At 47.6% G+C, this 23,219-nt stretch overlaps 1 protein-coding gene across 1 annotated transcript in view; it reads right to left on the bottom strand.

Annotated features, from left to right (window-relative positions):
- LOC140398065 (meiosis-specific coiled-coil domain-containing protein MEIOC-like) overlaps positions 1-18,744 on the bottom strand; it is a 90,132-nt gene extending 71,388 nt beyond the window's left edge. Inside the window, exons 1-4 of the mRNA XM_072486277.1 lie at positions 18,625-18,744; positions 18,429-18,538; positions 14,504-14,608; positions 12,170-14,093 (exon numbers count right to left, since the gene is read on the bottom strand). Of these exons, the coding sequence (XP_072342378.1) occupies positions 12,170-14,093; positions 14,504-14,608; positions 18,429-18,538; positions 18,625-18,744 (2,259 nt within the window). The remainder of the gene's footprint in view (positions 1-12,169; positions 14,094-14,503; positions 14,609-18,428; positions 18,539-18,624) is intronic.
- Between the last annotated feature and the right edge of the window lie 4,475 nt (positions 18,745-23,219).

Raw genomic sequence — 23,219 nt, 5'->3', positions numbered from 1 at the left:
TCCCCGAACTCCCTGAGGATCCTCATTACCTCCGGCATTCGCCCCACTGGGTCCGCAACATATAGCAGCAAGTCATCCGCATAGAGCGACACCCTATGCTCCTCCCCACCCCGCACCAGCCCCCTCCAGTTCCTCGACTCCCTCAGTGCCATAGCCAGGGGCTCAATCGCCAGTGCGAAGAGCAGGGGGGGACAGGGGACACGCCTGCCTCGTCCCTCAATGCAACCGGAAGTACTCAGACCTCCTCTTGTTCGTGGCCACACTCGCCATCGAGACCTCGTACAACAGCCTAACCCACCCTGACAAACCCCTCCCCAAACCCGAACCTCTTCAGCACCTCCCACAAGTACCCCCACTCTACCCTATCGAAGGCCTTCTCAGCGTCCATCGCCACCACTATCTCCGCCTCCCCCTCCCTCGCCGGCATAATAATAACGTTCAGGAGCCTCCGCACATTCGGGTTCAACTGCCTCCCCTTCACGAACCCCGTCTGGTCTTCGTGGATAATCTGCGGCACCCAATCCTCAATTCTCGTGGCTAAGACCTTCGCCAGCACTTTGGCATCTACATTTAACAACAAAATCGGCCTGTAAGACCCACACTGCAGGGGATCCTTGTCCCGTTTCAGGATCAAGGAGATCAGTGCCCGGACATTGTCGGGGGCAAAGCCCCTCCCTCCCTTGCCTCATTGAAGGTCCTAACCAGCAACGGGCCCAACAGCTCCACATATTTTTTGTAGAATTCGACCGGGAAACTGTCCGGCCGCTGTGCCTCGCCCGCCTGCATGCTCCCTATCCCTTTGACCAGCTCCTCCAGCCCAATCGGGGCCCCTAATCCCGCCACCTTCACCTTCGTGAACCTTAGTTGGTCCAGAAAGCGGCACACCCCTCCCTGCTCCAGTGGGGGCTCGGACCGATACAGTTCTTCATAAAAGTCCCTGAAGACCCATTGATGCCAACCCCACTCCGCACCACACTGCCTCCCCTATCCTTAACTCTTCCGAGCTGCATCCCGCTTCCGAAGCTGATGCGGCAGCATACGACTTGCCTTTTCCCCATATTCACAAATCGCCCCTGGGCCTTCCTCCACTGCGCCTCCGCCTTCCTGGTGGTCAACAGGTCGAATTCGGCCTGGAGGCTACGCCTCTCCCTCAACAGTCCCTCCTCTGGCACCTCCGCGTACCTCCTGTCTACCCTCATCATCTCCCCCACCAGCCTCTCCCTCTCCCTCTGCTCCCTCCATCAGGGCCCACGAGGAGATCAGCTCTCCCCAGAACACCGCCTTCAGCACCTCCCAGACCATCCCCACTCGGACCTCTCCTTTATCGTTGGCCTCCAGGTATCTCTCTATGCTTCCTTGGACCCGCTCGCTCACCTCCTCGTCCGCCAACAGCCCTACCTCCAAGCGCCACAACGGGCACTGGTCCCTCTCCTCCCCCAGCTCGAGGTCTACCCAATGTGGGGCGTGATCCGAAATGGCTATCGCCGAGTACTCCGTATCCTCTACTCTCGCAATCAGCGCCCTGCTCATAACAATAAAGTCGATCCGGGAATAGGTCTTATGAACGTGTGAGAAGAATGAAAATTTCCTAGCCCCCGGCCTTGCAAATCTCCAAGGGTCCACCCCTCCCATCTAGTCCATAAACCCCCTCAGTACTTTAGCCACCGCCGGCCTCCTACCTGTCCTAGACCTGGAGCGGTCCAGTGCCGGATCCAACAACGTGTTAAAGTCCCCCCCCCATTATCAGGCCCCCCACTTCCAAGTCCGGGATCCGACACAGCATGTACCTGCCGCCATTGTCTGTCACATTGCTCGACGCCTCGAACGACACCCTCTTTCCCACCAAGATCGCCACCCCCCCCCCCCCGATTTTTGCAATCCAGCCCCGAATGAGACACCTTACCTACCCACACTTTCCTCAATCTTACCTGGTCTGGCACCTTCAGGTGTGTCTCCTCGAGCATGACCACATCCACCTTCAGCCCCGTCAGGTGCGCGGACACCCGGACCCGCTTAACCGGCCCGTTCAGTCCCCTTACGTTCCAGGTTATCATCTGGATCAGGGGGCTACCGCCCCCCTCTCCCGCCGACAATCCATAACCCCTCCTCAGCCAGCAACGCGCCCGCACCCCGCGCGTTCCCAACGGCGGCAGACCCCTGTCCCAACCCCCTCTACTCGCTCCAGCTCCCCCTTGACCATACCAGCAGCAACCCAGTTCCCCCACCCCCCAGCTAGGACCCCTCCGAGCTGCATTGCTCCCCCCATTGCACTCCCGCAGGTCAGCTGACTCCTGCTGACCCCGGCCACTCCCGCCTCTCCTTCGACTCCTCCCATTGTGGGACTTCCCCTCCCCCTCCATTACCCACCAGCAGGCTCTCCGCCTCCCCCTTCCGTCCCAAGCGCGGGAAAAAACCCGCGCTGCCCCACTCCGGCCCCTCCAGCCTTCAGCGTGGGAAAAAGCCCGTGCTTTCCACCTGCCTGGCCCCGCCTCCTCTGGCACAGCTCCTTTTTCAGGCCCAGTCCCCTCACCCCCGACTCGGGACTCCCCCTCCCCCGCGGGGCCCATCTCCCCTACTGGCCATCTACTCCCTACTCCGTTTACTTGCCCCCGTCCAAGAGCCCACCCGACAGACCCAACCAAAACAGTGCCCAACCCACCCTAACCACCCACACCGAACCAAAAAGAAACAAGAACAAAGAACCCCCCCCTCAAAATGTAACACAACAACAATCCCCGACCATCCCCACGCCCGACCCCCCCATCCCGCCACTCAGTTTGTGTCCAGCTTCTCGGCCTGAACAAAGGCCCATTCCACCTCTGGGGACTCAAAATAATGGTGCCGGTCCTTGTAGGTGACCCACCGACGCGCCGGCTGCAGCATGCCAAACTTCACCCCCTTCTTGTGCAGCACCGGTTGTACCCGGCCCTCTTCTTCGCCACCTCCGCACTCCAGTCCTGATATATTCGAACTTCCGCGTTCTCCCACCTGCTGCTCCTCTCTTTCTTGGCCCACCTGAGTACACACTCCCGATCAGTAAGCCGATGAAACCGCACCAGCACCGTCCGCGGCAGCTCGTTAGCCTTGGGCCCCCTTGCCAACACTCTTATGGGCCCCTTCCAGCTCCAGGGGCCCCTGGAAGGATCCCGCTCCGATCAGCGAGTTTAACATGGTGACCACATAGGCCCCCACGTCCGACCCCTCCAGCCCCTCCGGGAGGCCCCGGATCCGCAGATTCTTCCGCCTCGACCGATTCTCCATCTCCTCGAACCGTTCCTGCCATTTCTTGTGGAGCACCTAGTGCGCCTCCACCTTTACCGCGAGGCCCAAGATCTCGTCCTCGCTATCTGAGATCTTTCGTCGGAACTTGTGGATCACGACCCCCTGGGCCGTCTGGGTCTCCAGCAGCTTATCAATAGAAGCCTTCGTCGGCTCCAGTATGTCCGCTTTGAGCTCCCTGAAGCAGCGCTGGATAACCCCCTGCTGCTCCTGCGCCCACTGCATCCACGCTGCCTGGTCCCCGCCCGCCGTCATCTTGCTCTTCTTCCCTCGCACTTTCTTTGGCTTCACCACCACTTTTTTAGTCGCCCCGCTCCTGGTCCAAGCCATACACTGTCGGGGGAATGTTGCAGTCTTCTTCACACACCGCGAAATGTCAAAAAATGCCGTTGGGGGCCCTGAAAAGAGCCCAAAAGTCCGTTCCAAGCGGGAGCTGCCGAACGTGCGACTTAGCTCTGCATAGCCGCAACCGGAAGACACCTATTTACTTTAATGCACCGGATTGGAAACCATCAGGTTCTGGGGATTTGTCAATCTTCAGTCTTTTTCTCCAGCATCCATAGTGACAGAGAAATGCCGTTATCTTTTAATAGAGCGATGTAAACACTGAATCACAGAGACAGAGGGTTTTATCTGTCATTATGTACATAGGATACAAACACCACCATTAGATAACATAGCATAGGATTTACAGCAGAAATAAGCCACCGCCCAACCAGTCTGTGATGTGGAGATCCCGGCGTTGGACTGGGGTGAGCACAGTAAGAAGTCTCACAACACCAGGTTAAAGTCCAACAGGTTTGTTTCGATATCACTAGCTTTCGGAGCGCTGCTCCTTCCTCAGGTGAATGAAGAGGTATGTTTCTGGAAACATACAATTGTAATTTTTCAGTGTGTGTGGTTTCAAGGGGCAGTTTGTATGCATCATATTGTAAATTGTTTGGAATCATCAGTAGCGTCTGCTTTCTTTTTAAACAGATGCCTGTTTTTATGGCTGTCGGCGAGTAGTTATCTGTCTAATTCACTGTCACGGCTCACTGCACTGCTGGACAAGGAAACATTTACACTACATGCTGAAATTAATGAAAGATGTACTTTAAGCCAATGGATCATATGCAAAACAAATTATTTGAGTTTTGTGATCTTTCATATGGCATACAGGGAGGATTATTCAGTTCTGCTGTTTAAAAAGCAGAAGAAATCAGATCCTAGGAATTATATACCAGTTAATTGCATGTCACTTGGGAAAGGTGATGGAAGATATTAGGGGTGTAATGCATCCTTATCTGAAGAGATTGGAAGTTATTAGAAAATCCCAGCATGAAATTAGGAAACACAGTTTGTTTGGAGATTAGTGGCTGATGCTAGTCTAATTTATAGTGTTCAGCTCAATTTCCAGAAAGTCAAGTGCCATACAGAAAACTATTGGGGAAAATTGAATCAGTGAGATTGACAAATCGATTCATTATTAGGGACAGAGGTTATAGACATAGTTCTGCATTGGACAAATCATGAATGGAGGTCCTACAGGAACACATGATTGGATTGCTCCTTTTCAACATCCTGAAATGTTTTGGATGAAGACATCAATGGAGTCATTTACAAGTCTGCTAATACATGCAAGATAGCAACTTGCATTATATAGGTTATTGGTGAATTTGGACAAAACAGGGAAATGTGCTTGTATGTAGCATATATGTTACAAATGCAATACATTTAGGGCTGGCTAAGTTTTTGAGGGTTGCAGAGCAGGAGAGGAATCTGGGGTCACGGTGGATAGTACATTAAAGGTCCGCAAGCCAAATAACAGGGCATTTGAGAAAGCAAATGTGTTTCAGGTTGAATCAGACTGTACAATAAAAAAAAAATTAATACAGAGGTCGTACAAAGGCTGGGTACAGCCAAATTTAGAAAATCATCCTTTATACATGGTGAGGAAGATCACAGCTCTGGTATAGTATAGGGTGATCAAAATGGTGCAAATTTAGTGGGTTTAACTGTTAAGGTATAGTTTAAAGGAATACATTTTTTCATTGGAGCAGTGCAGCATTAGGAAAGGTACAACTGATCTTTAAAATGACAAAGGGGGCACTTCCGGTTGCGGCAGGGATGAGCTAGCCGCACGTTTCGGCGGCTCCAGCTCCGACGGAACTTCGGGCTCTTTTAAGAGCCCCAACGGGGACTTCGACGGCCGAAAAACCCGGTGCGAGGCGCGAGGGAAGGGAGTCCCCCCGAACGACGGAGGGAAAAACCGGCGGCGGCGGCTGCAGCCCGAAGAATCTGCAACCAGAAGGTCAGAGGGAGTGGAACAAAATGGCGGCGGAGAAACCACAGGTGACATGGGGGCCTGAGCAGGACGAGGTGGTGAGACGGTGCGTGGACCTGCTGAAGAAGGAGGTAATGACCCCGTTGTTACAGGCAATTGAGGGGCTTAAGGAGACTTTAAAGACCCAGGAGACTGAACTTCACGTGGTGGAGCAGAAGGTGTCAGGTATTGAGGACGAGGTCCTGGGCCTGGCGGTCAAGACTCAGACGCACGAGGCACTTCATAAAAAGTGTGCAGACAGGATTGAGGCCCTTGAAAATGGAGCGCAAAGGAAGAACCTTAGGATACTATGTCTCCCGGAGGGTGTGGAAGGAGTGGACTGTGGAGCGTATGCAAGTAAGATGCTGAGCTCACTGATGGGTGCTGAGGCCCCTGCGGGCCCCATGGAGGTGGAGTGGGCAAATCGGATCCCGGCGAGAAGACCAAAAGCGGGAGAACCACCGAGGGCGATAATCGTACGATTCTACCGCCTTAAGGACAGAGAAGAGGTCCTGAGATGGGCTAAAAAGGTGCGGAGTAGCAGATGGGAGAATGCGGTGGTAAGGATCTACCAGGATTGGAGTGCGGAGGTGGCGAGAAGGAGGGCGAGCTTCAACCGAGCCAAAGAGGTTTTGCACAAAAGGAAGGTGAAGTTTGGGATGCTGCAGCCGGCAAGACTATGGGTCACGCATCAGGAGAGACACTATTATTTCGAGACGGCGGAGGAAGCATGGTCCTTCATCAATGAAGAGAAACTGGACCGGAACTGAGGGACTGATGCTGCAGGGAACTGTTATTGTTGTTATTATTGTTTTTGTTAATGGGATGGTGAAAGTTAATCGAGAAGTAAACAGGGAAGGGGGGGTACACTGGGGAAATGTGGGCGCCAGTGAGGGGGGAGAGGCGGGACATAGTCGGAGAATGGGGAAGGAGAGGGGGAGGGGAAAGGGAGCTGCGCCATAAGAGGCGGGTCAGGTAAAGGGATGTTCCCGCGCCAGAAAGAGTAAGGCGGGAAAACAGGCGCAAGGCGGATGGGAGTTCCCTCACACCGGGTGGGTCGAGGAGTGAGCAGGAGTAGCCGGGGTCAGTTGAAGTCAGCTGACTTACGGAAGTGATATGGGGGGAGCAATCAAGCTAGATAGGGATCTAGCGGGGGGGGGGGGGGGGGGGGGGGGGGGGGAGAGGAGACAACTGGGTTGCTGCTGCGGAAATCCAAAATGAAATGGCTATAAAGAGAGGGTGGTCGGGGGCGGAAAGCGACGCCTGGGGGAGCGAGCGGGAGCGCGGAGGCGGGATATGGGACTGGCCTAGAGAAGGTAATGGCTAGTCGACACGGGAGGGGGGCAGGTAGCCCCCCAGTGAGGCTGATCACGTGGAACGTGAGAGGCCTGAATGGACCGATAAAAAGGGCCCGAGCGCTCGCGCATTTGAAAGGACTAAGGGCAGACGTGGTTATGCTCCAAGAGACGCACCTAAAGGTGGCGGACCAAGTTAGGCTAAGGAAAGGATGGGTGGGACAGGTGTTCCACTCAGGACTGGACGCAAAGAACAGAGGGGTGGCCATTTTGGTGGGGAAACGGGTAGCATTTGAAGCAAAGAACATCGTAGCAGATAGTGGAGGTAGATATGTAATGGTGAGTGGTAGGCTGGAGGGAATGGAGGTCGTGTTGGTTAATGTGTATGCCCCAAATTGGGACGATGCGGGGTTCATGAGACGGATGCTGGGGCGTATTCCGGACCTGGAGGCAGGAAATTTGATTTTAGGAGGGGACTTCAATACGGTGCTGGACCCGGGGGTAGATAGATCCAGCTCAAGGACTGGAAGAAGGCCGGCAGCGGCCAAGGTACTTAAGGGGTTTATGGACCAAATGGGGGGAGTGGATCCATGGCGATTTCTTAGACCCAGGACTAGGGAGTATTCCTTCTTCTCCCACGTCCATAAAGTGTACTCCCGGATAGATTTTTTTGTTTTAGGAAGGTCGTTGATCTCTAGGGTGGAAGAAGCTGAATACTCAGCCATAGCGGTTTCGGATCATGCCCCACATTGGGTGGACCTGGAAGTAGGAGAGGACAGGGAGCAGAGAACACTCTGACGATTAGATGTGGGACTGATGGCGGATGAGGGAGTGTGTGCAAGAGTGAGGGGGTGTATCGAGAGATACCTGGAGGTCAATGACGACGGCGAGGTCCCTGTGGGAGTGGTCTGGGAAGCACTGAAAGAGGTGGTCAGAGGAGAGCTGATTTCTATTGGGGCCCACAAAAGGAAAACAGAGGCCAAGGAAAGGATAGATTACTGGGGGAGATTTTAAGGGTGGACAGGGAATTTGCAGAGACCCCGGAGGAGGAGCTGTACAGGGAGAAGAGACGACTCCAGACCGAGTTTGACCTTCTGACCACCAGAAAGGCAGAGGTACTGTGGAGGAAGGCACTGGGGAGGAGGTATGAATATGGGGAAAAGGCTAGTCGCCTGTTGGCGCACCAACTGCGAAAGAGGGCAGCAGCGAGGGAGATAGGAGGAATTAGGGATGAAAGGGGAGACACTGTGCGAAGGGCAGGAAAGATAAATGAGGTGTTTAAGACCTTTTATGAAGAACTGTATAGGTCTCAGCCCCCAGAGGGAGAGGAGGGGATGTGGCAGTTCCTGGACCAGTTGAGGTTCCTGAAAGTGGAGGAGCAGGCGGTGGCAGGCCTGGGGGCGCCGATTGAGGTGGACGAGGTTATTAAGGGACTGGGAAGCATGCAAGCAGGGAAGGCCCCGGGGCCGGACGGGTTCCCGGTGGAATTCTACAGAAAATATGTGGACTTGTTAGCCCCGTTGTTGGCGAGGACGTTCAATGAGGCCAGGGAAGGGGGACACTACCCCCGACAATGTCAGAGGTGACGATATCGCTAATTTTGAAGAGGGACAAAGATCCGATGCAGTGTGGGTCTTATAGACCTATTTCACTATTGAACGTGGACGCCAAACTGCTAGCAAAGGTGCTGGCATCGAGGATAGAGGACTGTGTCCCAGGGGTGGTGCACGAAGACCAGACAGGGTTCGTAAAAGGGAGACAATTGAATGTTAACGTGCGACGGCTATTAAGGGTGATAATGATGCCCTCAGTGGAGGGGGAGGCAGAGATAGTGGCGGCAATGGACGCAGAGAAGGCATTTGATAGGGTGGAGTGGGAGTATTTATGGGAAGTGTTAAGGAGGTTTGGGTTTGGGAACGGATTTATTCGCTGGGTTAGACTACTTTATGGGGCACCAACGGCAAGCGTAGTTACAGGTCGACATAGATCGGAGTATTTCCGATTATATAGGGGAACAAGACAGGGATGCCCGCTGTCTCCATTGTTGTTTGCGCTGGCAATTGAACCTCTGGCCATGGCGCTGAGAGACTCCAGGAAATGGAGAGGGGTGACTGGAGGGGGAGAAGAACACCGAGTCTCGTTATACGCAGATGACCTATTGCTATACGTGTCGGACCCAGCGGGGGGGGGATGATAGAGGTTATGCGAATCTTGAGGAGGTTCGGGGAATTTTCGGGGTATAGGTTAAACATGGGGAAGAGTGAATTATATGCGATACATCCAGGGGACCAGAGTAGAGAGATAGAAGGCTTACCGCTAAGGAAAGTGGAAAGAAACTTCCGATACTTGGGGATTCAGATCGCTAGGAGCTGGGGAACCTTGCACAGACTTAATCTGACACGGCTGGTAGAACAAATGGAGGAGGACTTTAAGAGGTGGGACATGCAGCCTTTATCGCTGGCGGGCAGGGTGCAAGCAATTAAGATGATGGTCCTCCCGAGGTTCTTATTTGTATTTCAATGTCTCCCTATTTTAATCACCAGGACCTTTTTTAATAAAATAGATAGGAGCATTACGAGCTTTGTGTGGGCAGGGAAAGTTCCGAGAGTAAGGAGGGGGTTCCTTCAGCGCAGTAGGGACAGAGGAGGATTGGCACTACCGAACTTGGGAGATTATTATTGGGCCGCCAATGTGGCAATGATACGTAGATGGATGATGGAGGGTGAGGGAGCGGCGTGGAAAAGGCTGGAGAGAAGGTCCTGTAAAGGGACGAGTCTAGAGGCGCTGGTGACGGCGCCGCTACCGTTCTCACCGAAAAAGTACACCACGAACCCGGTGGTGGCAGCAACACTGAACATATGGGGACAGTGGAGGCGACAGAGAGGGGTGCGGGGAGCCCTGGTGAGGTCCCCTATCAGGAACAACCATAGGTTCGCCCCAGGAAGAATGGATGGAGGATTTCAGAGCTGGTACCAGTTGGGAATTAGGAAGGTGGGAGATTTATTCATAGATGGGACTTTTGCGAGCTTGGGAGCACTGGAGGAAAAGTATAAGTTACCCCGGGGGAATTTCTTGAGATATATGCAGGTGAGGGCGTTTACTAGACAACAGGTGAGGGAATTTCCGCGGCTCCCGACACAGGGGATACAGGACAGGGTGCTTTCAGGGGTGTGGGTCGGAGAGGGCAAGGTGTCAGAGATTTATAGAGAGATGAGGGAAGAGGGGGAGGAGTCGGTGGGCGAACTAAAAAGAAAGTGGGAAGAATTAGGGGAGGAGATAGAGGAGAGTATGTGGGCTGATGCCCTAAGCAGGGTAAATTCCTCTTCCTCATGCGCCAGGCTTAGCCTGATTCAATTTAAGGTGCTACATAGAGCACACATAACGGGGGCAAGATTGAGCAGGTTCTTTGGAGTGGAGGACAAATGTGGGAGGTGTGGCGGGAGCCCGGCAAACCACGCACATATGTTTTGGGCGTGCCCGGCACTGGAAGGGTATTGGAAGGGAGTGACGGGAGTGATTTCGCAGGTGGTGAAGGCCCGGGTCAAACCAGGCTGGGGGTTAGCTCTATTTGGAGTTGCGGAAGAGCCGGGAGTGCAGGAGGCGAAAGAGGCCGATGTCGTGGCCTTTGCGTCCCTCGTAGCCCGGCACAGGATCCTACTCATGTGGAAGGAGGCGAAACCCCCTGGACTGGAGGCCTGGGTAAACGATATGGCGGGGTTTATTAAACTGGAGCAGATAAAGTTTGCCCTGAGAGGATCGGCTCAAGGGTTCACCAGGCGGTGGCAGCCATTTCTCGACTACCTAGGGGAACGTTAGAGGGAAGACAGATGACCAGCAGCAGCAACCCAGGGGGGAGGGGGGGGGGGGGGGGGGGGGGAAGGGGGGGAGGAGGCTTAGTTGAGTATAGGTCAATAGAGTACGAGGTTTTGTTACTTGTATATTATTATTATTATTGTTAAAAAGTTAAAACATTTCTGTTTTGTTACTGTTATCGTTTCGCTTGTTTTGTAAGCGGGAAAAATGTTGCTCAGGGAAAAAAAATTTCAATAAAATATATTAAAGAAAAAAAAAAAATGACAAAGGGAACAGATCTAGCTCTGGCTGAGCTCGATATGGAGTGTGAGAATAAAACAAAGAGTTAGTTAGATCCAAGGACGAAGTATTTCTTTTCATAAAGAGTTGGCGAGTTTTGGAACAGATTGCGATGCGTATGATATGTAATAATACACTGTAGATATTTAAAAGGAAGCTAGACAACATGAGGTTGTAGGGTAGCTAGCATTAATGATGCTCATGAAATATTGTAATCTCCTAGAGCTTGGTTGATTGCCTTTTGGAGTTAGCAAGGAATTTCTGAAGTGTATTTTTTAGAAATTGCCTCTCCCAGAAGACTGCGTGACATTAAGTGGGTGGAGGGGTTAATGGGTTTGAGAGGTTGTTTAACCCCTACCACAGGTTTGGGTTAGCTGGAATGTTAAAATGTTATGAATGTCAAATCCAAACTCAACCTATCTACTACTGGTCTTAAGGCGAGTAGGGCGATGTCTCCTCACTTAAATAGTGTATTGAGATAGCTAGGATTTTTCAGGTTTGATCAGCCAGCTGGGTTTTCCAAGATATCGGTGTTGAAGACTGCCTTATGGTATTGCCTTGGGGCAAGAATGCCCAGTTTTCCCCTCAATAAGCCCCAGGTCTTTCTGATCACTCCCAAATCTGTGGTCCCTGACTGTGGCCTGATGCGAAAGGCTTAACCAACAACTGCCAGCCTTTCAATTTGGTTAGCGGCAGCCAGGAAGTGGAGCCATGAAGTGCCAATAGCAGAATCTTGAGATAGATCCATTCTTCCACTTTTCCCAAATGCAAAACTGCACCCAAATCGAACCCCACCATCCTGATAATATTTGTACTAATGAATCAGCACCTTGCCTGGGTGAAACTAACTTGATGTATGTTGCGTGTCATATGGAACATTTGCCTCCAGCCCGTATTATGATTTTCTAGAGCCCCTGAACAATTCTCATGCTAGAACAAAATTACATGTTTTGCTTTTTTAAACTAAGGCAGTCTGAGATGTTCCTTATGACAGATCTCTTTGAACTCAAACAGCGAGGATTTGTTTCCATGCTGACAATAATATTCACAATTTATTTTTAAATATAGTCAAGAAACGTATGCAAGATCATTATTTTCTTTCATTAAAAAGTACTAAGAATAAAAGTACTATCGGAGACTTTCTTCCCCTTTGAATTAAACTAATTAAAGTTTTAATGCCTTCAACAAACTCATTTACCTTTTTTCTTTCTTTTTCCAAAGCCCTCCATTGTTCGTAGCACTCCTCCAACCGAATATGAAGTTCGTTGGCTGGACCGCTACGATTTTTCATAGGTCTTGGAAATCCAAAGGGTGGTATAAATCCATAAAGGGATGCATCTCCATAAAACATATCATTGAAAAGAGGGTACAAGTGACTGAACTCCTCATAAGGGAATAATTCACTGGGATCCATTAATGAAACAACAGGGTGACCAAACTGAAGGTTAGTTCCTGAAGCAACACTGCGTGGACCAAGTTGTGAAATATTGTGGTTCCGTCTAAAGTCACCCATCATGTAGGGACTTGAAAAAGAAGCTGATGAACGAGTCATATAATTTGCTATATTGTTGCTGTCTCCAGCTCCTTGTTGGGAATTGTGATTATAATAATAAGACTGGGCACCTATTAAATCTCTGTACATGCTCTGGGAAAATTCATCATCTTTTTTTTTCACATCTGCATTCAAATCATAATGGCAGTTTTGCTGTTTAGTTTGATAGCTGGGATATTTGTTTGCAACGTATTGCTGAGATGAACTCCCATGAAATCCATTTACTTGCTTTCCATTTTGACAATTCTTCTCAATGGGCGATTCGAAGTACATATCTCCACTAGCTTTGTTTTGCCCTTCAATATGTGTACCTGGCTGAACCCGTTCCACATTATATGTGAATTCATTACTAGAAACCTTGGAGTGGTTGTCCTGACCATAAATTCCAGTGGATCTCTGGAAGTATGCATTACTATTTTGAGAAAAGGGCATGGACGACTGATGAGAAGATGGACAGAAAGAATGGGATGATGTTTTAGAGGCAGGAGATGCTTGATTACTGAGATCTGATGAGTTGTCTGGTTTCCCAAATGAAGTAGTAGTGGTAGTTTCAGAACCAGAAGTAGCCAATTTTGTCCAGGATTGTCTGTTTTGGTAAGATTCTCCAGAATATACAGATACCGGCAATGAATTTAATGGCTGAACATATTCAGACTGCTGTGAAAAATGATCATAATTAGAGTGTTGTTGTTTTTCAAAGGCTTTCTCAAAGTCACTTCTAATTGGGCAAAATGTATGTGGATTTCTTCCACATTCAGATGTACACTTTTGCCCCAAATCACTACCTAATCCCATTTCCTTTGAAAGCTGCTTCTCACTCAAGCCTGATGATTTTACACAGTATTTTAAAGTATGTTGGTCAATGTTTAATTCATCAAACCCCTTTTGTGTTTGTTTCCCTTTGGACAGTCTAGTGCAGGTATCCATTTCGATCACTGGTAATTCTGGTATACAATCAGACGAGGTCTTTCCATCAGCTATGTTAAAATTCACAAATTTGTTCTGTTGAAATTTACTGCTGTGCAATTGTTCCATGTATCTGTTGCCAGTATTGCTGTTGTAAGAATTTCTGGAATTATGCAGGAAAGGAAACAGCTCTGTGGACGTCTGGCTGGATGGAGTACCAACTTCTTTAAAATCTCCCCCATCTCTGCCATACATGTGTATATCTGTTCCTGGTTCTCTAACTGATATTGGTAATCCTACCTGGAGTTTGGAACAATTCTTCACATAGGGAAACTCTTGAAAGTTCATCTTGGTGCTATCAGTAGACTGAAAAGGAATGCAATCAGTAGCCTCTTTCTTTGAAGGAAACATCCATTGCTCTGTCAGATCCAAGTCATCAAATCCTAAAAAATCTTCCATATTTATTTTTTGCTGAGAGACGAAGTGACTATCCGGCTGGTATTGTGGTTTGTCAGAAGCTGCTATGGATTCTTTTGCATTAAAAACTGGCTGTGAATATGATGTATCTCCTGGCTTCTTGGACTCAGATGAATGATCTAGATGTTCTGTATATCTGCTGGTTGTGGATGACCATATTGATCTTAACAAGTTAGAGGAGGTATTTCTAAAACAAAAGATGTGTTGCAAGGAACTGATTAGATAATATTAAAATGGTCTTAAAGGATAATATACACTATAATATTACATTTTGTTTTGTATGGCGTGATAAAACAGCTCACCAAGCAACCAATGCACTGTATCACAGTAGTGGAGGAATGCAGGCATTACACCACTGAATTGATTCAGCGGCAATGAGGCAGATTAGAGCAAGAGGTTGCTGGAAAAGTCAGCTGAAAATAATATGATGCAACTTCTTATGCCAGCTCACAGTGGAACTGACAGTAGTAGGCTGTTCAGCTTTTCAGCTGTACCCAGATTGGCCAGCAGGAATAGAAAATTAAAACATCAGAAGCCCCCACTTCCCTAAAAGTTTTGTAAATTTATTAAATAAAATACATATATAGATAAACCTACCCTTCAACAAACAGGGATTGTGATTGATCAGGTTCTTCTAAAATGTTAGAAACAAGCCCATACAAGTCTGCAGCACTTCCAAAATCACTCATTTCAGTCTGAGACCTATGCAGGAAGAAGAATTAAAAAGGAATTATGTTTATTATCACTGTGCTCAAAACCTCAAGTTAGAATCAATGGGATCAATGATACAAAATGAGTGAGTAAATAATAAACTAGAGGTTTGGATTGATTGAGACTAACACATACAAACAAGTTAAATTAGACCCTCTTTGGAATAAGTACACAATTGTTTTAAAAGCTCCATTTCAGATAAATTCTGAAACATTATTAAATCTAACCCAGTAAGTTAGATATTTTAATAGGGAGCAGCATTATGCCACGGAATGCACACTCTCTCTAATCTGCCACTAAATTACAGTTATGTGTACAGAAACCTCCAGGTTAAATAAAATATTTCAAAAAAATAAAAAAAGTGATGCCTATATTTGAACTTTTGAAAAAGGGAGAGAGAAAATACCATCAAGCCTGCCCTATTGAGGGCAGCATGGTAGCATTGTGGATAGCACAATTGCTTCACAGCTCCAGGGTCCCAGGTTCGATTCGGGCTTGGGTCACTGTCTGTGCGGAGTCTGCACATCCTCCCCGTGTGTGCGTGGGTTTCCTCCGGGTGTTCCGGTTTCCTCCCACAGACCAAAGATGTGCAGGTTAGGTGGATTGGCCATGATAAATTGCCCTTAGGTGTCCAAAATTGCCCTTAGTGTTGGGTGGGGTTACTGGGTTATGGGGATAGGGTGGGTGTGTTGACCTTGGGTAGGGTGCTCTTTCCAAGAGCCGGTGCAGACTCGATGGGCCGAATGGCCTCCTTCTGCACTGTAAATTCTATGATTCAGAGCAGTTTATAATTTTCACCCAATACCTGGTCTTGATTAATAAGGGGATCAGGGGTTATGGGGAGAAGGCAGGAGAGTGGGAATGAGAAAAGTATCAGCCATGATTGAATGGCGGAGCAGACTCGATGGGCTGAGTGGCCTAATGCTGCTCCTATGTCTTATGGTCTAACCAGGCTGAAGAATGCAAAAAAACCAGAAATATGCAGCCAATTCAGGCTTAACCCTGGACATTTCTCTTTATCTACTGAAGGCAACTGAATAAGTTCCATATACACAACTAATTGTGTATATATAAAACTGGAAATATATTATTTTCTTAGGACTTCCTGTATATTTTTAATAGGAAAGTACAGACTCCTTCTCTACTGCACATTTCATTTCATACCTTTGTTCCAGAGGGCATTGAAATGTTATGAAATTAAAACATTTGTGGCATCCTACTCTGCTCGTAGACTTTATATTCGTAACTTCTTACTCAACCTATTAATCGCAAATTGCTCATCTACAAGAAATAATCCATTCATCAATTTTAAAAGTGTGAAAATATTCAGGTTTGCAATTATCAAATAATATAATCTGAACTTTTGGAACCTATTTTCATAACTCATGAGCTCTATAGTTAGATACTATTGTGACCATACTCCTGAAGCGCCTCACTGGTCCTTTATTATTTACTCGGGAGATGAAAAAGGAGCTAATTATGTTGTTCAGGGAGTTTGTTTTGTGGTTTGTAAATTAAATTTTCATTTAGACTTTTCTTTTTGAGGTGACGTAAAATACTAATAGAGACCTCCGGCCCATTTCCTCTGCCCCAACGCCTGTTGAACTATCCCCCTACATGACTTGATTCTTTACTCCAACACACCAGATCATTTCATCTAGACGCTAGGAAATAAGATATCAATGCTGAAGCAAGATTTAGGTAATTTGAAAAGTATAATAGAACTAGAATCATGGAATTACAGAATTTACAGTGCAGAAGGAGGCTATTCGGCCCACCGAGTCTGCATTGGCCCTTGAAAAGAGCACCCTACTTAAGCCCACACCCCCATCCCATCCCTGTAATCAAGCAACCCCACCCAACCCAACCTTTTTTGGACACTAAGGGCAATTTAGCATGGCCAATCCATCTAACCTGCACATTTTTGGACTGTGTGAGGAAACCGGAGCACTCAGAGGAAACCCACGCAGACATGGGGAGAAAGTGCAAACTCCGCACAGACAATGACCCAAGCCGGTAATTGAACCTGGGACCCTAGATCTGTGAAGCAACTGTGCTAATCACTATGCTACCGTGCCCCACTAGAAGTAGTGGATAATGAGTGAGAATTTGCCACCTTTCCAGCCTGTGGTTTAAGACCCAGAACTCAAACATCTGCCTAAAGAAAAGAGTATTTGAGGAACAGTTCCAGGGTCAGTCTTTGCAGATGTGGGACCGAAGACACTAGATACAGCAAAAGCCAGGCCCCGACAACATCTCAGCTGTAGTACTTAAGACCTGTGCTCCATAATTTGCTGCGTCCTAGCCAAGCTGTTCCATTACAGCTACAACACTTGCAGTTACCAGATATTGTGGGCACGATTCTCTAAAATGGGAACAAAGTCCCCTAGTGAGCGCGTTTCCTGGCACTCGAAGTACTGAGCAACACATGGCAATTCAATGCAACTCACGGTGAATAAGGGGCCTGAACAGGGAACGTGTGACCAAGGCCGCACCTGGCCCCGTTTTGTAGTGGAAGCTCCATTTGCCAGAACTCGCCCTGATCGCTGAGGCCCCCAAAACAATCCCCGACCTCCTCCCCCAGCCTGAATGCCCAATGGGAGTGTCCATGGCCCAGCCCGGATGCACTACGGGAGGATCCATGGCCCACCATGGCCCCCCTCCAAACACCCACACTCGACAACCACGGCCTGATGACGTGCACAAAGAAATGCTGGCTTGGCACTGCCAGGGTGCCCAGGTGGAAGCAGCAGGTAGGTTACCACCCTGGCCAAAGGGCATGCAGCTGGGGGCCTCCGATCCCCTGGGAGACCCCCACGGGTGCCATTCTGTCTGGCCTCTGTTTGTGGGGACCAGTGCTGAATGGCACTCGCCCAGAGTCTCTGAGGCGAAGGGGTTTAATCCCAAAGCCTCAGGTACATCGGGAATCTGCACATTAGAGTGAGGCTTATGCTTCGTTCTACTATGCAGATGTGTCAAAAAGTGATCCCATCCATTGTGGGCGGGATTCATATTGCAACGTCTCACGAGATTGCGTTAGATCTCGTGAAGCATTGTGAGCCGGATGGACCCCGGGATTGGGGTCTCTCGGCTTTCAACGGCCACGTTGTACTGTGGCGAGCTGCATTTGGGCGTAGCGTAGCCATTGGATTGCGTCCTGTGAAACTCACGCAAGTATGTTGTTTAAATCCAGTGTGACCAATTACACATCTCAATCACAATTATTTTAAAATGATAGGAGACATCATTGAGAGTACTACCACGTGAAACCTCCTCAGCAATAACCTGCTCACCAGTGCTCAGTTTGGGTTCTACCAGGGGCATTACAGTCTTTGTATAAACGTGGACAAAACAGCCAAATTCCAGAGGTGAGACAAGCGTGACTATCCTTAACATCAAGGCAGCATTTGACTGGGTGGAATCAAGGAGCCCCAGCAAAACTGAAATCAGGGATAGCTCTCCACTATACCCAGTTGAGATCTAACCAATGTAAAAGTTTAACATCTTTTTCAGAATTGGCAGGGAAGTTTCTCTTCATTACAGATATTAATAGAGCCTGTGGTAGCTTCACTGCAACACGCTCCTATCTGAGAAGTGGTCAGGGTCCATTTGGTACTTCAACCTGATAGCTCTGATGGCATCTAAATTTACACTACCGTCATGACAAAATTTGCTACCGTTATATAAGACAACAGAAACCTTTCCCTTTGTCAGCCAGCAATTTTAAACAAACAAGTTTTACATAGTGGTAGATGGCAGATAGAAAATGTAGGACTAGAGAATTCCTAGCTTTATTAACATCGGTGAGTACTTGGGTTTGCATAGTCCAGGAAACTCCTCTTCTTTCATAAGGCCCACATCAATCAAGTGTACCTTGGCATTCATCCTCAGACCAGGTAACAACTCACTTACTTGCATGACCTATCAATGAGGTAGATTGTATTCACTGAAAATGTCACTTCCTTCCGCGCTTGCTACACATTACCTCCACGATTGCTACACATTACCTTACATAAGAGGGGTCTCTTGGCCCCCAAAACTGTCACCTTCCTCCAATGCACCTCCTCAAACAGCATTTCTAGACTCTCATCCGCAAATGGGATAAATGCAACTACTACTCCAGACATCTTTTTCAAAACTGTATCAAACCATTCACCCTGTAAACAAGAAATAGCAACTGTCCTCATTTCTCCTCCCCCGATTTGCTGTTGTAGTCCTTCCTCCTTCCAGGCAAACGTACAACGAGCATATTAAATTTTGATAAAATCTAGGATCCCATTATCTGTTGCATGCCTGCATCGAGCCTGGATCAGACCAATCCAAATGTATGTCTAAAGCTGTGCCCAGAGAGGATCAAGCCAAACTTGCCACTTAGCCCATACTTGCATGGCAGCTGTTTTATACTGCAATCAACTCACAATCAACTGAAAACACAATCTTAATCACTGATAATGATCCACTGCACTGATTATTCAGTACACCACTTTTCTGAAATGTAGGAAGAGGTACTTGAAGCACAAGAGTGTTCACAGGGAGGAGGCACACCCAACCTAAATCAGTTGCTCTTCTATACTGTGGAAATTATCCCTTCAACCCTTGGGTGTTCCAGATGTGACCAGACCATCCAAGATTTTGTCAGTCACATTCAGAACCCAGGTGCTGATTAGGTCCCAGCCTCCAACCAACTCTTGGGTCTACTACTGATCTAATCCTACATTTCAACACACAAATGACCTGGATCTTTACTATCAGCAAACCCATGCCTGTGTTTTTCACAAACTACACTGCCAATCTGCTATCAGGACCTTGACCCACAGGGTGAATGGGCAATAAACTCTTGCAGATCTGAGAGACACAACACCAAAGAAGGAATTCTGCCAGGAGCAGAATTTTATCAATTTAGTCTCTGCCAGAACAGCAGGACTATTTGAGTGTCATGAACGTGAACAGTGAAGGGATGGGATTTGCTAAGACTCTATCCCAGAGCTTCTACCTTAGTATCATGCCTCCAGGTTTCCTGACCAATTCCGAACAACAGGCAGGGTGATACACCTATTCTATCAAACGAAGGATTTCTAATTAAAAGGACCAAAGCATGGTTTACAAGGGCTTACAAGCTAATGGATATTTGAGGGTGCAGCAACCACAGCAACGGAGTAAAAACCAGGGAAGGTTGTTCAAAAGCTCTCACTCTTAACGGAGGCCCTATTGTGGAATCCGAGGAGCTGCAGTGAGGTGAAATCTCCCAAGGACAGTCTTTCCAACTGAATAGGTGTGGATGGAAATGGCTGAGGAAGTCTACAGTAAGAGTGTTGTCTGTCCAACCGGGAGATCGTGCACCAAGAGTGAGAATATGGATCAAGCTACTGGATGTCAAACCGAGTTTTAGTTTGGATCTAGAATCAAGCTTGATGGGAAAATGAAATGTCAAAAAGAACTTTTTGGTCTAACGGAATTTATGTTATCTCTTATGTTTTTGTACCAGATAAATTGCAGTAACGGCCTTGAGAAGGGTTGCACTAGGCTTGAAGATAATTATAATTGAGCTGAAAGCACAGATAGAAATGCGAGGGAGCTGCCCTCAGAAATGAGCCAAAAATGTATAAATCCTGCTGTTGTAACTCTCAAGAGATACAGTGGTCATAGCCCTGGCCGAGAAATAAACATATGTTAAAGTAACGAGGTGTTCGACTGATTATTTCATCCGGACTGGCTGCAAAAGAATCCTCATTTGGTGTCGGAAGTGGGATTTCAAGGAGCCTCCCTGGAACCTGACGGCGTAACAGACTGATCGCATTCGGACGCTGAGGAGGGAATTGGCCACCAAACGTGAGTAACCTTTGTTACCACTTTGGTTTCCCCCTCTGCTGTCCCAAGTGTGGCCACGCCCTGCTGTTCGGTTTCGGTGGAGACTCTGACGAAATCAAAGCAGTCCGGCGAACCCGTTACGAATAAGGGTTGAAAGGGTTGGAGTGCCAGGAAGGTTGGACCTTCCTAAAGTCCCGGGTTGGAAACCTTGGGCGGTTAGAGTCCTCCCTAAACAGTCCGGGTTGGAGTCCCTGGGAGGTTAAAATCCTTCCTAAAGTCCCGGGTTGGAAACCCTGGGAGGTTAGAGTCCTCCCTAAAAGGTCCAGGATTGGAGTCCCTGGGTGGTTAAAGTCCTCCCTAAAGTCCCGGGTTGGAGTCCCTGGGAGGTGAAAATCCTCCCTAAAGTCCCGGGTTGGAAACCTTGGGAGGTTAGAGTCCTCCCTAAACAGTCCGGGTTGGAGTCCCTGGGAGGTTAAAATCCTTCCTAAAGTCCCGGGTTGGAAACCTTGGGAGGTTAGAGTCCTCCTTAAATCTCCGGGTAAATGAGTGATGATGATCCTTAGGGTTGCCTAATACCTTTGTGATAAAAGGTGGTTTTCGATAAATAAGTATATCAACCGGTGTCTAGGCTTGTTCGACACTTCGGGTTGATCAGATTGAATATTACGGAGAACGGATAACTCTGTCCAAATTATATATTATAAAATTTAAATGGTGGTGCGGATAACACCTAAATGAAACATAATAAACAGGGCTTGACCGTTGCGTGCCCTGTTGGAACACTTGAACAATTTCTTAAATCTGTTAGTTCTGTCTTTAATTCTCTGAGTCTGTCTGTCTGTTAGTTCTATCTTTGATCCCCTGAGTCTGTCAGTCTGTTTAAATCAGTCCTCTCTCTTTTCATGTTTCATTTCCAGACTTTGACCTTCTAAAAGTCACTTTCGAACAATTTGATTTAGCCTTTTGATTGGGCAACGGGGCAGGATAACCCCGTTTAAATTCTTGATTGAATAAGTGATTTAGGATCGCTACCAAAATTAAGCAGGTAACCACAGGGATCATCTGAGGATAGAAGACAATGGTTAATATTTAGATAGTACCTCTGATAGTGGAAGCGCGCTTCAAACTCTTTGTGAACAGTATCCGGAACATTCTCAGCAGCTGCGGCAGTTATTGGGAGAATTGCATAAAAATTTGAGAAAGGGGAAATGGCCCTGGGAGGATCAAAAGATTTGCCTACGGTTATAGAGGCACAGCAGATTATTTGGCAACATAACCGTAGCTCAACGGCTAAGAAATTGATTGAGTTATGGCGGGAGTACTGCCAAAAAACTAAAAGATGCATCTTTATTGGCTAATTGGCAGGCCAACGCTTTAAAATTGGGTATTGAATTAACAGAAGGGGGAATTGTTAAGACTGCGGAGGTTTTGAAAAAAGGAATGTGCCCACCATAGAAAAAGACCTAAGTCTGTAAAACCCCCCATTTCTAAATCAGGACCGTACGGTCAAATGGCCGGCCTTGCCTTGACCGAGGGAGACGATGAGGATGACCCTGAAAATTGGCAATATAGGGGACGACCGACCGTTACGCCGCCACCACGACCGCCTCCACCTTACATTCCCAGGGTTCTGATTGTAGTTTAAACTGTTCTAAAACAAATGATGTTTCAGACAAAAAACTCTTTATTCCTCTGGTGTGACCATGTTAGAAATTACATTAAAGATGTGTACATTCAAGCCCTTATCCACCGCTCCCAACGCCACTATCACCACCTCCACCGTCGCAAGGAGGTCCGGCGACTCGCACTCGTTCTAAAACCCATGCTAATCAATTCCCACAGATGAATCATGAGTTAGTCCCGGGAAAAGAGGGGGCACTAGAGGTGGATTTCCCTGATTACCCAGACGATTATCAGCCGCAGTGTCAGTTTCCCGTCCGGCAAGTTCCCAATATAGCATACAACCCTGCCAACCCCGGGGCCCAACAACCAGGCATTTCAAAATAATTATTATAATAAATAAATTAATCAAATTTGATACTACTGATTCAGTATTAATAAATTATACAATATAATACAGTCAAACATTTGATTGATCAGTCACATTTCAATAATAGTATTTCAGCTCAAATTCATCGATTGGGGGTACAGTTGGAAGATAAATTGGCGTGGATCAAGTTTTTTGATTTCTTTTTGGATATGTAATGCCAAATCTTTAACTTCTTTAGAGTTATTGGGAATGAAAGTACAACATTCTGCACTTTGACATCTTCTGGATTATACACAAAAGCTTGTTGAAAGGGTTAATTTTCTTGCAGAGACAAAAAGAGGCGTATAGCTTGGAATGATGCCATTCGCATCTCCAAATTAAAAAAAAATAATAATTGTCACTCGAATGGACTGGGAGTAAAAGTTAGATTGCTTCCAAATTCCCGTTATCAAACGTCCTTGAACAATCTGTTCTTTTTAATTAGTAAGAAGTTTTACAACACCAGGTTAAAGTCCAACGGGTTTGTTTCGATGTCACTAGCTTTCGGAGCGCTGCTCCTTCCTCAGGTGAATGAAGAGGTATGCTCCAGAAACATATATATAGACAAATTCAAAGACGCCAGACAATGCTTGGAATGTGAGCATTAGCAGGTGATTAAATCTTTACAGATCCAGAGATGGGGATTTTTAATTAGAGTTGTTTGGTTTTTGTAAAACCAGCTTCCATTGTTTGAAGTTTTAATTTCCAGGCTAATTCTAAACATTTATTTTAAAGTATCAAACACAATAACTTATTGAACATATA

This window comes from Scyliorhinus torazame, chromosome 21 (genome assembly GCF_047496885.1).
Source record: "Scyliorhinus torazame isolate Kashiwa2021f chromosome 21, sScyTor2.1, whole genome shotgun sequence".
Lineage (NCBI taxonomy): Eukaryota > Metazoa > Chordata > Chondrichthyes > Carcharhiniformes > Scyliorhinidae > Scyliorhinus > Scyliorhinus torazame.
Note: the sequence above shows the minus strand (reverse complement) of the source record. Positions and strands in the feature narration are given on the sequence as shown.